At 46.8% G+C, this 14,207-nt stretch overlaps 3 protein-coding genes across 3 annotated transcripts; 1 reads left to right on the top strand and 2 right to left on the bottom strand.

Annotated features, from left to right (window-relative positions):
• Positions 1 to 653: 653 nt before the first annotated feature.
• Positions 654 to 2,583, top strand: F4822DRAFT_258322 (phosphoglycerate mutase-like protein). The gene is made up of 3 exons (XM_051454533.1): positions 654 to 909; positions 968 to 1,423; positions 1,491 to 2,583. Exons 1-3 carry the CDS (start codon positions 855 to 857, stop codon positions 2,411 to 2,413), a joined length of 1,434 nt encoding a protein of 477 aa, XP_051314570.1. The 5' UTR covers positions 654 to 854; the 3' UTR covers positions 2,414 to 2,583.
• A 931-nt stretch (positions 2,584 to 3,514) lies between these two features.
• F4822DRAFT_429411 (uncharacterized protein) lies at positions 3,515 to 4,978 on the bottom strand (the record flags this gene model as incomplete). The annotated part of the gene is made up of 4 exons (XM_051461097.1): positions 3,515 to 4,102; positions 4,250 to 4,334; positions 4,376 to 4,587; positions 4,793 to 4,978. The coding sequence occupies 4 exons, from the start codon at positions 4,976 to 4,978 to the stop codon at positions 3,515 to 3,517; spliced, it is 1,071 nt and encodes a 356-aa protein (XP_051314569.1).
• A 1,380-nt stretch (positions 4,979 to 6,358) lies between these two features.
• Positions 6,359 to 8,568, bottom strand: F4822DRAFT_258303 (T-complex protein 1). The gene is made up of 5 exons (XM_051454532.1): positions 8,350 to 8,568; positions 8,211 to 8,277; positions 7,947 to 8,155; positions 6,661 to 7,889; positions 6,359 to 6,610 (listed from the first exon to the last, which is right to left on the bottom strand). Exons 1-5 carry the CDS (start codon positions 8,372 to 8,374, stop codon positions 6,518 to 6,520), a joined length of 1,623 nt encoding a protein of 540 aa, XP_051314568.1. The 5' UTR covers positions 8,375 to 8,568; the 3' UTR covers positions 6,359 to 6,517.
• Between the last annotated feature and the right edge of the window lie 5,639 nt (positions 8,569 to 14,207).

The raw sequence follows: 14,207 nt of genomic DNA, 5'->3' as shown, positions 1-14,207 counted from the left end.
TGTAAGGAGTCACCCCTCGGGTGGCTACTGCAGGACCGCAGGACCGTACCTAAAGTTCGGAGCCAAGCCTAACTCAATATTGGAGCCGAAATCGGGTCCAAGGGTCGGCCAGAAGGGGGACAAAGTTTCGAGCCAATCAACGTTTTGTATTTGAGTCTTTTGAGTCTTTTAGGCTTCTTTGTGCATGGCTAGCAGGGAGACCCCCGACCACTTGGCGCTGCACATGCTGTTTGGTTGGAGGGGACAATGGGGGGGTTTGAAACAAGCCCAACATAAGTGCAGCGCCAAAGAAAAAGCAAGATGCAAGGTGCATTTGATCTTACCTATGCCAATTAAGCTACCCTCCATCTCCAAACATTTTTAATCCGGTAAAATCAAGATACACTATACATACATCTTGAATGCTACTCCTTTGACGTATGTCTGAACCTGACTTATAACAGCCTATCATCACTTTTTATACACATCACTCACTGCCACTTGTACATATAATTGCTCAGCCCGATAGATGCCGTAAAGAGAGAGAAATTAAAATACGAGTCTCCAAGTCTTTTTGTTCATTTAATGATTTGAAATCACTCGTTTCTCCAAAAACCACAACGCACCTGACGAAAAGTCCCATATTACCTAACCTGTACCTGCCTGTTGTTCTATATCGAGTGACTTACTGCGATATCCTTAATAATTATATATATTCCTTCTTTCCTTCCTCGAACGAAAACCTTCGGCGTCTTTAAACTTAACCTTGTTTAATACCCAACCCGACGAAATCGAAGAAACCCCACCGTTTTAAAAACATCGCCACCGCCAAAGCATCTTAAGAAAAGAGCTCCAGGACACAACTCATTCTAACCATGGGTCGTCCAAGGCTTATTATACTAATCAGACATGCCCAGTCTGAGGGCAATAGTACGCTATCATCGTCCATGAAAAGCACAAACGCAGGAACTGACCGCTATAACCATAGAGAACCGCGAGATTCACCAGACCATCCCCGACCACCGAGTCAAGTTAACACCCGAAGGCTGGCAGCAAGCTCGTGAAGCCGGCCAAAAGCTACGGGGTTTGCTGAGGCCAGACGACACCCTCCAGTTCTACACCTCGCCCTACCGACGAACGCGAGAGACGACCGAAGGCATCCTTGAGACCTTGACATCTGACGACCCTGACCCGTCCCCTTTTAAGAAAATTAACATGAAGGTCTACGAGGAGCCACGGTTGCGTGAGCAAGACTTTGGAAACTTCCAGCCTTGCAGTGCTGAGATGGAACGCATGTGGCAAGAGCGTGCTGACTACGGCCACTTCTTCTACCGTATCCCAAACGGAGAAAGTGCTGCTGATGCATATGACCGTGTCTCGGGCTTCAACGAGAGCCTGTGGCGTCAGTTCGGAGATGATGACTTCGCCAGCGTTTGCGTATTGGGTATGTAACCAGACCCCAGACTTTCCCCTATTACACCTAAGTAACCTAGCTGCTAACATCTAATCAGTCACCCACGGTCTCATGTCTCGAGTCTTCCTAATGAAGTGGTACCACTTCTCCGTCGAGTACTTCGAGGACCTCCGCAACGTCAACCACTGCGAGTTCCTTATCATGAAGAAGCAAAAGGACAGCGGCAAATACGACCTCGAGAATAATCTTCGTACATGGTCTGAACTACGCCGAGAACGAGCCGCTATCAAAGCCAAGGAGGACAAGGAGCTCACTGATACTGGAAAGGAGAAGGAGCCAAGCAAGGCCGAAAAGCAAGCTACGACCCCCGCCCCGCCACGGAAATGGGGTGGTTGCCCACAGGGTTGCAACCACGGCAAGAACTTCAAGATCCGCCGTGACCTAGCTGAATTGCGGCAGCATGATGAGAATTGTGCCGCAAACGGCCACACGCACACGCCCCCGGAGACTAACGGCACGATTGCTAGCCGCCGAACTCCAGCCAAACGTGTACAGGGGCCTAACAACTCGGACGACGACTCCGATGACCCTCGCGGCCGAGCTCCTCCGCAGATCGACGTGACACGTGCTCAAGAGGACATCGTGTCGTCGCCCGACGGTACGCCCTCATTCATAACAATCGAAGACCGTCTTCGCAGCGTCTCGACGCCGCTTAAATCGAACTTCCTACGCACCGGACGTGACTTCGGCGGTACCTACTCAGGTCACGCGAGCGAAGAAGAGTTCTCCGAGAACGACGCTCGCGAGCGGCTCGCCGCGAAAGCCGCCCGTGTCAAAAGCGGCGAGAGGAACGGAACCTCACTTAATAGCCGAGAGCCCTCGGCAGTGCGTCATGCGCACGCTAATAGGCTTGGTGATGCGCCTAACAACTCGGATCAGGGGTCCGATGGAGGCGACGAAGCCGAGGACTTAGACAAGGCGGAGAAGGAGGATAAAAGCATCCGAGGAAGCGTCTACTAAATTGGGAAAATAGATATTGGGGGTCTGGGGGGATCGGTTTCTTAGTATGTCTGTCACCCATTTCTTCTACATATTGGAGATACCCTTTATGATTGGCGCGCATTATGACTAGGATGATTATGAGGTTCGGAAAATAACGTATTGCCAAATAGTTTAGCATTTATATCAAAATTTGCAAAGCATATCGTCATTTAACCCGTTTTACAGTGTTCCGAACATCCTGAATATTATAGCTGGGTGATGTTTGTGTGTTTGTAAGTTATCTTGCAATTGACATCTTTTCTATTCTATCACTTCAACTCCTACATCAAGGCTGTTCTGTGTTATTATTTTAACACAATGAAAAAGAACACCCCTTCTTTTTATATATCCAATACCCCAAGTTCCAATATATCCCAACAGCACCCCAAACGCCATAATTTCGTGATAATTCATCCCATTTTCCGTTGTATTCATTATATCCATTCTATCAATTGTTTTCTCATGTCTCATTTCTCATGCCTCATGATGCGGCATCGTTATTTTGAATCGTCTTGCTTTTTGCAAGGTCGTTCTTGAGGCCGACAGGCCTTCACCTTGGCCGCTGCTGTTGGCCATTAAGCAGCGGCCTGCTATTTTTATTTATTGCCCTCCGAGACAAGTTCTCGGATAGCTTGGTCTCCTAAACTGTTATCTAGGTGCTGGGTGTTGTTCAGGCCCGGTGGGGTGACTACGGTTCCTCCCGGTTTTAATGTTAAATTATGACTACTGTCATATTATCATTATTTTTGTCGCAAATTATATCTTCGACTTTCGTTCGAGATATAGTCTCTCGATGTGGTAAATACTGTGAGTTGAATGATTATGTCTCTCGAATAGGGATAATTGTATCGCTCGCTGTTGGGGGGTTTAAATGTGTCGATATAACATTACGACTCGAGTCGTCTAAAGTGAGGGTTTTTTTTTATTTTATAAATGGATATCCAGTTTCCTAGGCTCCCCAGTCCTAAGTTTTCCATCTCGGCTATGGGGAGCGAGTATTCTGGATGCTTCGCGTTGATGAAATAGGGCGGCCTACCGATTGGGCCGCTTCCGGTAACCCATGGACGTCTCCTTGTCCATTTAGTCTTCCACCAGGATCGTTGAGTCTCCATCGGTGGTATCGTAAAAATCGTCCGGGAGTCCGAACGTCCCCATGGTGTTTGTAACAGGACTGGAATGTTCAACTGGGACGGCGGTCGGATCTCTTCTTCGAGGTATAGACGCGCTAATGGGCACAGGGCTCTCTGATTCCTCCTTTATGGTTGAGAGCTCCTGGTTGACCCGGTTGGGTCCTGGTGCTGATGGCGATACCGATGGTGAGTGATCCCCTGTGGGCGCGGGCGTGGACTCGGGCGACAACCGAGATCTTACCGGCTCTTTGCCCTTGCCCTTAACCTTTTGCTCCACAGGGGGCGAGAGAGGGCGTAGGTCTAAGTCTGCCAAAATTCCATCTCTATGGCCTCGGACCATCGGCCAGTGCTCGGGGAAGATATCTACCTCCAGCCGACCAGTCCGGAAGAATCCTCGGTGGATTGTCTCGTATAGCAGGTCATAATTGTACGTATCGTCCGCGACGTACGTACCGGGGTCGCGGATATCTCCACGCCCAGGAACTTCGTGTACTCCGTTTTCGACGGCCCATTCGACCCACTTTCTAGGAAGGGGGATCTGTGCGGTTAGATACTTGTATATGGTGTGGAGTTGGCCGTTAGGGTGGAAGAAACGCCCCGGGAGTGGTGGGGCGATTGGTCTGACCAAGATATGCCAGTCTTGAGCTTCTGCGATCTTAGATTGTTACTCCTGCCCTTCTCGAACCTCCTCGAACCCGTCCTCCTCCTCCTCTTGGGGTTCATCAATAGGTTCTTCAAAAACAGGGTCCCGGAGGACCTCAGCAGCACAACTGAAGAAACGAGCAGAAGACGAATTCAAATGTCAACTTACTCTGCATGATCGATTAACGACTTAGCCGCCATGATAGTACCGACATCCTTACTGCTTCCCCCTTTCGAGGAAAGCTTGCCCACTGAGTTGATGGTGGGCACGGTACAGAAGACAAACGGCGGGGGGTTCGGCGGCTTGACGATAGTTTTCTTCGGGACGTTAGGTTGGTGCGCTCGGCCTTTACGGCGCATCACAGTCTTGGGAGGGGGAGACTATCCAGCAAAGTCAGTACATCGATGTTAATCCCCTGTTCAAAGAGCTTTCGTGGCTTTAGGCAAATTTTTGACATCCTAAACACCGAGGTCCGCTGAAGAGGACGAGGGAGATAGGAAGAGAGAAGAACTTTTTTCTTTTTTATAAAAAAAAAAAAAAAAAAGGAATGAGGAGTTAGGAGATGAAACCCATGGTATTACTTACGAAAGGACGAAAAGGGTCAATTATCTTATACGGATCGGCACGCTTCTGGCGCTTCGAGGGGTGCTCCTTAGCGGCGAGCTTTCTGGTCTTGTCGGTCTCCAGTGAGCCTTGGAGCTGCGCCTGAGCCTGGGAACCCTCTCCAGCTGCCTCGAGCTCGGCCTTTCGCTTTTTAGTAAGGACAGGCATTGTAACAAGTGATGCCTCGTAAGGTAAGAGGGTGGGTAGAAAGGTAAATAAGAGGAGGAGTGAGAACAGGTAGTAAGGGTAGAAGTAAGAGAGGTGGAAGAGGTGGAAGTAGTAGGGGAAATGATCAAGTAGATGAAGCGATTGATGTCGCAAAGACGTCAATGTAAATCAAAGTACTCAAAGTACGTAAAGTAAAGAAGCAGTAAGTAGTAGAACTTGAATCAAGAACTAGTAGGACGGTGCTGTACGCGAAGCTTTCGGAATCGAAATTGCTGGTGTTGCGAATGCAAAAAGTCAAGACTGCGTGTTGATGTAAAAAAGATGGGAAGGCTGGAAAGATTGAAAGCGCAAGAAGGATCTTAAGTGCTAATGATTAGGACAAGTGATTAGGACAGAGGAAGGAGTAACTTCTGTTTTTTCTCAATTTCTTGTCGTAAATGAGTGGCATAATACTGGTAGTCGCTTCCTCGTCACTATCAACTCAAAAAAGGAAACCACTCACCACCTGCACATAAGAGTAGCAGCTTCCCTAAGCCGGACCAAACACAATGCGTATCCACCCGAGGATTCATATCTTTTCTATCGTAACCTCTAAAAAAACGAACATTGCCATTTAACCAAGCCTTTTTTATTCTCTCCACCAGTGATCTCATACGAATTACCTGAACATCATAGTGTAGGTGTTTATCACTCGCTGGGGTAATCTCTGTAGATAATATTTTAAGTCTGATTCTCCTTTCAATGACTCCTAATCCCAACTGACCCCTGTGCTGTCACGGAGATTGCTTCAGGTTATCTAGAAAAATATTACATAGACGAAGTAATATGATGTTATTACCTATATATACTAAGAGATTAAAATAGGTAATTTTGTTTTAGCTACTATCTGAAAGAATCTTCTATATCAAATGCAAACACCCTCTTGACGAGGCCTTATAGTACATAGATGTGAGTTTGAAGGTTACACACAGCTTAGCAAACAACTAGAGAAGCAAAGATACAGAGTCAGAGCGACTGCTGACTTTGAATTAACCTTCGGGTGAAGAACCAAATGAACTCGTTACATTCACCACCGTTGCATGAGTTAGAGTGACCTGGAATGACACCTTGACTATTAATTATGAAGATGCTAACACAATCTGGTGCCAGGTAAGCTTTCATCACAATTTAAGCTACTTCAATAGGCGACACTTCAAACTTCTCTCAAAATCGTACAATTAAGAGTTCGATAAGTCTTAGAAGGCAGCACACCTAGGTGGTTAGTCTTAATTCGTAATACACCTTGTTTAGCAGATTTGCTTGCGAGACAAAATCAGCATTATTCGCGGCCCCAAATTAGATCGATATTGTTACTACCTAGGTATGTGGACAGGTAGGGCATAACAAAGTCACAAGCGAGTCATTGATGGTAGCGAAGCCATCTAGTTCATCTATCTTGTAACTTTTAGACCAGTCGTTGGTACAGGGGTATGTCCTCTCGTTTTCCATGTCTAATAGGCTTGCTCGAAGATTTCATCAATTATTTTCCTTTTTTACTCCTTAGTCATCCCCACCACCTACGCCCGGAGCTCCAACTTGTTGCGCCTTCTTGGCGCTGCAGATATCGTCAACTCTTAGCAAAAGACAAGCGGCCTGTAAAATAATTAGTATACTGCTAAAGGATATGGTTTTAGAAAGCTTACCTCAATAGCGGTCTTGATACTCTGTAGTTTGATCGCTTCTGGCTCCCAAATGGCATACTCCTGCATATCGACGATTGTGCCGGTATCTCCGTTGATACCCCACGAGCTCTTGCCCTCTGATTGCTTAGCACGAAGCTCGGTGAGGACTCTTACCGGGCTAGCACCGGCATTCTGGACTAGAGTTCGGGGGATAACTTCTAAGGCATCGGCAACCGCTTTGTAAGGCCATTGTTGTACGCCTTCAATATTTCTTGCCAATTGATTCAACCGTACTGAGACTGCCATCTCTGTAGCTCCACCACCAGGCGATAGTCTAGGATGGAACATAACGTTCCGGGCTACACCCATAGCATCTTGGAGGTTTCGCTCAATCTCGTTCAGAATATCCTTGGAGGGTCCTCGGAGAAGGATCGTGCAAGCCTTAGGTGTTTTGCACTTGGTGAGGAAAGTGAAGTACTCGTCACCAATCTTCTCGATTTCGAATAGGCCACACTTCGTTCCGATATCCGACTCTTGAAGATCATCCACTCTGTTTACAATGGTAGCACCTGTCGCTCGAGCAATTCGGTTGTTGTCCGTCTTTCGGACTCTTCGTAGCGCAGTAACGTTTGCCTTCATGAAGTAGTGTTGCGCGAGGTCAGAAACACCCTTCTCCGTAATGACTAGGTCGGGCTTGAACGCTAGGATCGATTCGCACATAGCCTTGACTTGCTCTTCCTCGATCTGTAGAATACGGTTCCAGTCTTCTTCCTTTGTAATTTCGATGTTGGTTTGAGACTCGCCCTTCTTGTACTCTAAGGGGCAGTCTAGAAGGAGGATTCGGGGATTCTCAATCTTCCTTCGCATTTTGGGGTGGGTAATATCTTTGTTGAGCATAACACCATCTAGAACTCTGCTGTCTTCGATCTCGCCACCGGGAACTTTCTCTACACGTGCATATCGCTTAATATCGACTTCCGTCTTGCCGTTTCCAGCCTCCCAAGTAACTGTTCGGACAGCATTTAGAGCTAAACTGCACATCAGGTCGGTCCACCTCGAAACGAACTTGGTACCGATGGAAGAGGAGATTAGGCCAAACATGGCTTTATCGTCGTTGATATCTATCGGTAGGGATATTTCGTCGATAATCTCTAGGGCATCCTTAAGCGCGTGCTTGAAGGCAGAAATAATTACGACCGGGTGTATGTTTCGTTCGAGTTGGGGTAGGGCGTGTGCTAGAATCTCGCCAGCTAAACTGAAGTCAGCGCCAAATCCGTCGTTGGGGGTATGATAACCTGGTTACTAACCCAAGATGATAACGGTGGTTGTGCCGTCACCTACTTCCTCATCTTGTGTCCTGCTAAGCTCAATCATACTCTTGGCAGCAGGGTGTGAAACCTCGATTTCTCGTAGGATAGCGTGGCCATCGTTCGTCAGTACGATACCGCCCATAGGATCCAACAACATCTTCAACATAGCCTTGGGACCGAGACATGATCGAATGATATCGGAGACACTAAGAGTATGGGTTTAGCTTGGAGGGGCATGGCGGGGTAAAAGGGGTTTCGTACGTTTTCGCAGCGGCGATGTTGGACAACTGGGCTTTTCGTCCAGTTTGTCTATCACCGCTTTGGGTGTCTAGATTATAATGTTAGTTTTCTTCTGTAGTTGTGGTGTAGAAGCTATCTCTAAGCTCATGGAGGGGCTCACTCATAACCACAACGGGAGCCTGCATGTTGAAGGAGGTGCGCCGGCGTCGTTTTTTGGTATTTGGGCTATTAAATCAAACCAGGTCAACAAGAAGAGAATAGAGATTAGCACAGGTAGCTTAACAACAAGGTCCTGGCTCAAAGGTTGTAGTCGCGAAGCTTGTTCTATTGGCCTCGAAATTATTTGTTCGGCCTAGAAATTTTGGAGCTTCCCCGCGGAAAATGGAAAAGTTATTTCACCGCCCTCGCCTTCCTTGCTACCTAATACGATCCACTATAAAGTTGCTAGCTTGGGTACCCTAGCACTCTAAATTGACGCGTCTCCAAGGTACCAAAGTACCATTTCATTCTAAACTCATTCATCAATTTATTTTTAAATGTCATTTTATAAGAAACATATAACTGAGAGATTGAAATGGTGAGATAACGCTATGAGAATCTTTGATATGTCTATTAAACGGTTCATGATATTGATACTTGCCTTTCTCATTTCTCAATTGAACGCTGGCTGCTTGTCGGAAATCGGATTCTGAACGGCAGCTTCAGAAGAGATCGAATAATTAGCCTACTCTCAACAATAGACATAGGATGCAATATGTCTACGGAAATATCGTTTCTTTTCTTCAATCCCTCATGGTTCCTTACCAAGCATTCTAGTTATGGTCACGGCTCATGATTTACGGCGGACTTACAATTCAACTCTCAACAAGAACCACGATGCTACGAGTAAGCGAGTGCGATAAGTCTTACGGACAATCCCGATGCCTGCGAAGCGCGATGTCACGATGGCGTCCCATCATATGAACAATAAGCCCAATTCCACCCCTAAAATCCCGTGGTACCGCCCAGTTATTAGAGACACGAGCATCGTTTCGGCGTAAAATGGGGGTCATATTTCTGAGAACTGACGAAAATTCGGCGCCCTTTCATTTTGGAAAAAGCGAAAACGAGAGTTTTGGATTGAGGATAACTTGCCTTGAAATGAACATGCTGGCCAGCGGCTCTCTTGAAACCAGACGTCAATGAGAATGATAGGAAAATGTGTTATGTTAGAGAGTACGAGATTCGGGTTCCATCTCATATTTTCTCTGACATTGCGAGCTCGGCCAGGGTAAGCCGAGTCCTTTTCTATTCACTCCATAGGTAGGAGGCGACCCGAACACAACGCCTCGTATGTTCCATCGTCGTCGCGTGACGCGCAGCAAACGCTACTCGAAGGGCTCTTCGTTTAGACATATTCTGCGAGGCTAAAAGCTCACGATCCGACGAGGTTACGACGAAGTCGCCTTGCTCCATACGAAGCAGCCCAACCAGGTCACTACCCTCTCATTGTAAATCGAAAACTAACACCTTTTTCGCGCCAAGTTGGAGACAGGTGGTAGTAATTGTAATTTCTGACCACTCTATCTCACTTTTGTTAGCTATTGCGACCCACGGAGATGCTCGATTCATCACTTAATAGAAGCCCCGAGAGAAGTCCGCTTAATTAGTCCGACTAACTACAGCCGCTTTATTTCCGGCCCTTTTTCTCTGCGATTAAACGAGGGAAACACCTAGAAGGACTTAAGAACGCAATGATCCATTTGAGGACTATCGTGAGACGGTGCTTTGCTCCGCTTACGAATTTTCCGTAGTCGTGGATGGGACCTCACCAAGGGGGATGACAGCTATAATTGAGAAATTTGGATGACATCGGCGCTCCTGCGATGCCGCTCTTTACAACAATCGAGTAAGTTGAAGCGAGGGCTACCCTCCTACTGATAATAACACGACGACCCTGAGTGTCCAAAACAGAGCGATAATGTAACGCAGTCGTATCGAAGGCGACATCAAGGTATAAAGTCTCCGATACCATACTACCACCCATTAGAAAAGTTAGGAACAGACCAAGCTGCACGTCATAAGCAGATGTAACTCGAGATAAATCAAGGCACGTCCGCATCTGCCGATTCACAGACGAGGAACGTTTGACCGGCACGCGATCTCGAAGCCCGTTCTCATAGTAATTCTCGAACAGATCAATTAATACCGGCAAATATAGGACCCTGAAAAGTAAGCCCATCTCACGACAAGATCGAAAGGGGGAGTGTATATCTATCAATAACTTGGGTAGGACAGACAATCGAAACCGGAGGGCTCACCGGCAGGCTGTCTTAGGTAGGTCCGTTGTCGTAGCAGTAGAGTGATGACTAAACCACCAAGTCAGACCAGCGTAGTATCACAGGGTCTGCGATCTCGGACGCAAAGCGGTATGCCAGACAAGACAAGCAGGACGGCAACGTGCATACGGAGACGGTCTCATGACCGGCTTACGTCTAATAAGGCTGCTATGCGATGGAATGTCAAGGTGTGAAAGTTTGCAATATGTATGTGAAATGTTACAGTCCAGTCATAATATCAAATGCCCTTGTCAGGAGGAGTCGTACCTGGATGGAACAAGGTGGGCTCATCTGGAGGGTAAGCGATAGACGATCACAATCGTGATCCGGGTAGTCGCTGGCCTCCCTCATCGATGAGATAGAGGGCGTTTTTGCCGGCGTCGCACAGCGCTCATTTACCCGCTTGGAGGGGGCAAGACGTGAGGCGCTGTACTCCCACACAACCTTATGCGGAGAGCTCCTTACCATCTCTTGCCATTGATTACACCAAACTGCGTCACACTCTTGTTCCCTTGGTTGACACAATTCGGGACTTAATGCTTGAAAGGGCTGCTGCGAAAGGCGTCCATCGCAGGGGGTCGAATTGTTGGGAATTGCAATCGCGTGAAGGAAAGACGACCTGTATTTTATCGTATACACTCAGCTCGCAGATTATTGCTTCGAAACCTCGCGCTTCTTCATGGGTTAGTTCCTTTCCTAATCTAGGGGTACCTTACAATCATATCAATCGCGAGGACATGACCTGATTAATATGATCCTTCGTGGGAATAAGCGCTGATTGGAGACGCTGGATAACGCATCGTGGCAGGGCATTCCGTCTTCCAGCGTCATTAGGGCTAGGCCTCTCGTCGTGCAGGCCCTCCTCACGGTTATCCTTAATGGGACGGACATTATGTCACGGAAACAATGTGGCGAAGACATTTGCCGCATAGGGATTGGTCTTCACGATGGGCTGGCTGTGAGCAGATAGTAAGTTGGCCGTTATTCCCGAACCACAAATGAACCTAGTGTATGTATCTTGCATCTTCTTTCGGCAACGCGGTTCCGTACTTGATGAAGAATCCAATTGCGGACAATTTGAACGGCTTCACACATCTTCAACTGTAGTTCCCCTTTCCGTGCTAGCCACAGCGCCATGTTGTGACGGCCGACCCCCTGGTCGGAGACGATTCCTACCCGGCGGATTGGGAGGAATAATGTGATGAATCTTCCCGTGTGCCAGCCAGGTGGGACAGAGAGGGCTCCACGAGGAGCCGATCATAAGGCTTGAAGTCCTGGGCGTCATTGAAAACGCCAGGAATAAATTTTTTTAGCATTGATATCACCATGTATGTAAGAAGTAGAATGTTTCCGTCAGGGATATCGAGCCATCAACCACCCTTTCGGACCTCTAGTAGCTAGCCACGCAGGCAAAGAACCTAGTAAACGGTAATGCGTGACGCTAACGTCTCAGAAGTATGCTCTGTACAATCCCAAGTACAGTGGATGAAAGGTGATGAAGCCCCGGGCTTCCTCTAGGCACCATGCGGCCACAAGTGTGATGAAAAATTAGAACCGCGGCGTCGGTGCGGAGGAACCAATGAGAGGGGGGTGTCGAATCCTACGATGCTACGGCAAGCCACATTAGCTAGTTGATGCATGAGATTTTTGGCAGTGGCGTGTCGTTAATAAGAGACAAGCTCAGCCATACCACAGGGGATCGCGGATATGATGAGGAGATCATGAAATTGACGTAAACATAATTGCTGTGGCCACCAGTGGCGGTTATATCACGATGGAACCCCATAGAGTCTGGGTTGGAGAACGTGGGAATCTCGTGCCTCGCTAGACAAAAGCAAATACTAATAGAGACATGCATGACATATTGATCTACGTCTGGCCAGCCTTCAGCGTAGTTCCTTCAGCCATAGGGCTTTGCTCCCTGGCATCATGTGTAATGAATACTCGACCGGGAGAAAAGCTAGGCCTGTCTGCGGCCAGGGACGGTTTCGTAACATCATGGGTCTGCAAATAGATGAAAAAGGAAAACATGTCCAATGTAAGATACAGCCCGGCCGCCTTGTCTATGTGCAGAGGACCACCGATGCATGGGATATCGTTCAGTAGCCTTTTAATTTACCAACTACGAGAAGGTGTGCTAAATTGATTGACGCAGGCGACCAGGAGTCTAGGCTGAGATGTAACAGCATATTTCGCCCCATCACGCCTATCTTAGTCTGCCTTCTTAGTATGCCTAACCCCGAAATGCGACGCTTCGCGGACAACACTAGAACAGGCGTAGAATTAACGGGAATAGTGAGAGAAAAAAAAAAAGAAACTGAGTGACGGTATCGTAAATGGCCGACCGCCGGTTGATGCAGCAGCCGATCGCGTGCAGCGAGGCAGAATATTGGCAATTTACACGACAGGTTGCGCAGAAGACACGGATATTATTGTTACCTGCTATCCCGTTTTTGTAGGCAAAAGGAAATCTTTATATTAGGTAACACTCTAGGTGCCGTGTGACCTGAGGATGGCTGGTGAACAGGCAAGAGTTAGCGTCTGCATGAGATGTTTTACCATGGTTGAATGAAGTCGTCGCGTAACATGACATATCATTTTCCGTAGTCCTTCGTCTTATTTGCCCATATACATAGGTCTAGCCTTAGGCATCGTTCAATAAACTTGTTTGTGTTGCTAGGTAATGTAGCCTGATGGTCGAGAACTCGGAGTCAATGGAACGGCAGCATGAACACGAAGACATTGTCAAGCCACTAGGTACAACAAGTTCTTGGTTGATTTGATGCTATGATAATATTCGGATTTTACCGTAGATTCGGAGGATATGACACATCGAGCTCTTAGACAATCCGAAATATGTATGATCGTCATGGCGGACCAAGCAGGAGGGCGTCAAAAAAATGTCACAGTGCGAAGCCTCATAAAAATACAGTACAAATACTGTGATTCCTAACCAATCACATAGGCTGTTCACCACAGTTTGAAGCCGTACCAATACTACAGTGACACTTTTTATGACGCCCTTCTGCCAAGTTTCGACTTATTCGGGCATGGGGTTGATCCTTCATCCGACGAAAGACAGGGTATGTATCTCGTAATTCGTGATGCGCCTATGAGGATGATAGGATTGCAAAGAACATGTATGCACATACATGTTCATATATAAACTTACCAATATTGCAATGCGGCTGACGACGACTTTGTCGAAGTTGGTACAGGGTTTATAATCCTTTAATTCTGATTCTGGAAGAGGAGAAAAGAAGAATAGCGAATACTTTCAACTGGAGTATACGGAGTAAGCGTATAATTGATAAGGACTCAGTTCTAACCATGTTTAGGCAGATGCATATGCACCATCTGCGTGCCAAGAACGTGAAAATGCGGGGTTTTAGTTGATGCAACTCTTCAATACACAGGTTGTGTAACTATTCAAAAAGTAAATATTTACATTTAGACAATGTTATACTCTTATAGATGTCCCTCAAGTATTCTTACCCAGGTAGAATTAACATACTCTCTTCTTCAAATACGTTCTCTTAAAAATATCCAAATTATATTAAGAGTCTTAAGATTAAAGTTATCATTATTAACAAGAAGATTTAGTTACATTGTATAAAGATGAATCAATACTGTACCCCTTCTAACTCCTAGTCATACAATTTCGCAAAGGACGTATTCTAGAACAACTTCGTATTAATAT

The sequence above is a fragment of the Hypoxylon trugodes genome, assembly GCF_022578975.1.
Source record: "Hypoxylon trugodes strain CBS 135444 unplaced genomic scaffold F4822scaffold_5, whole genome shotgun sequence".
NCBI lineage: Eukaryota > Fungi > Ascomycota > Sordariomycetes > Xylariales > Hypoxylaceae > Hypoxylon > Hypoxylon trugodes.
This window is presented reverse-complemented; position numbering and strand designations above follow the sequence as displayed.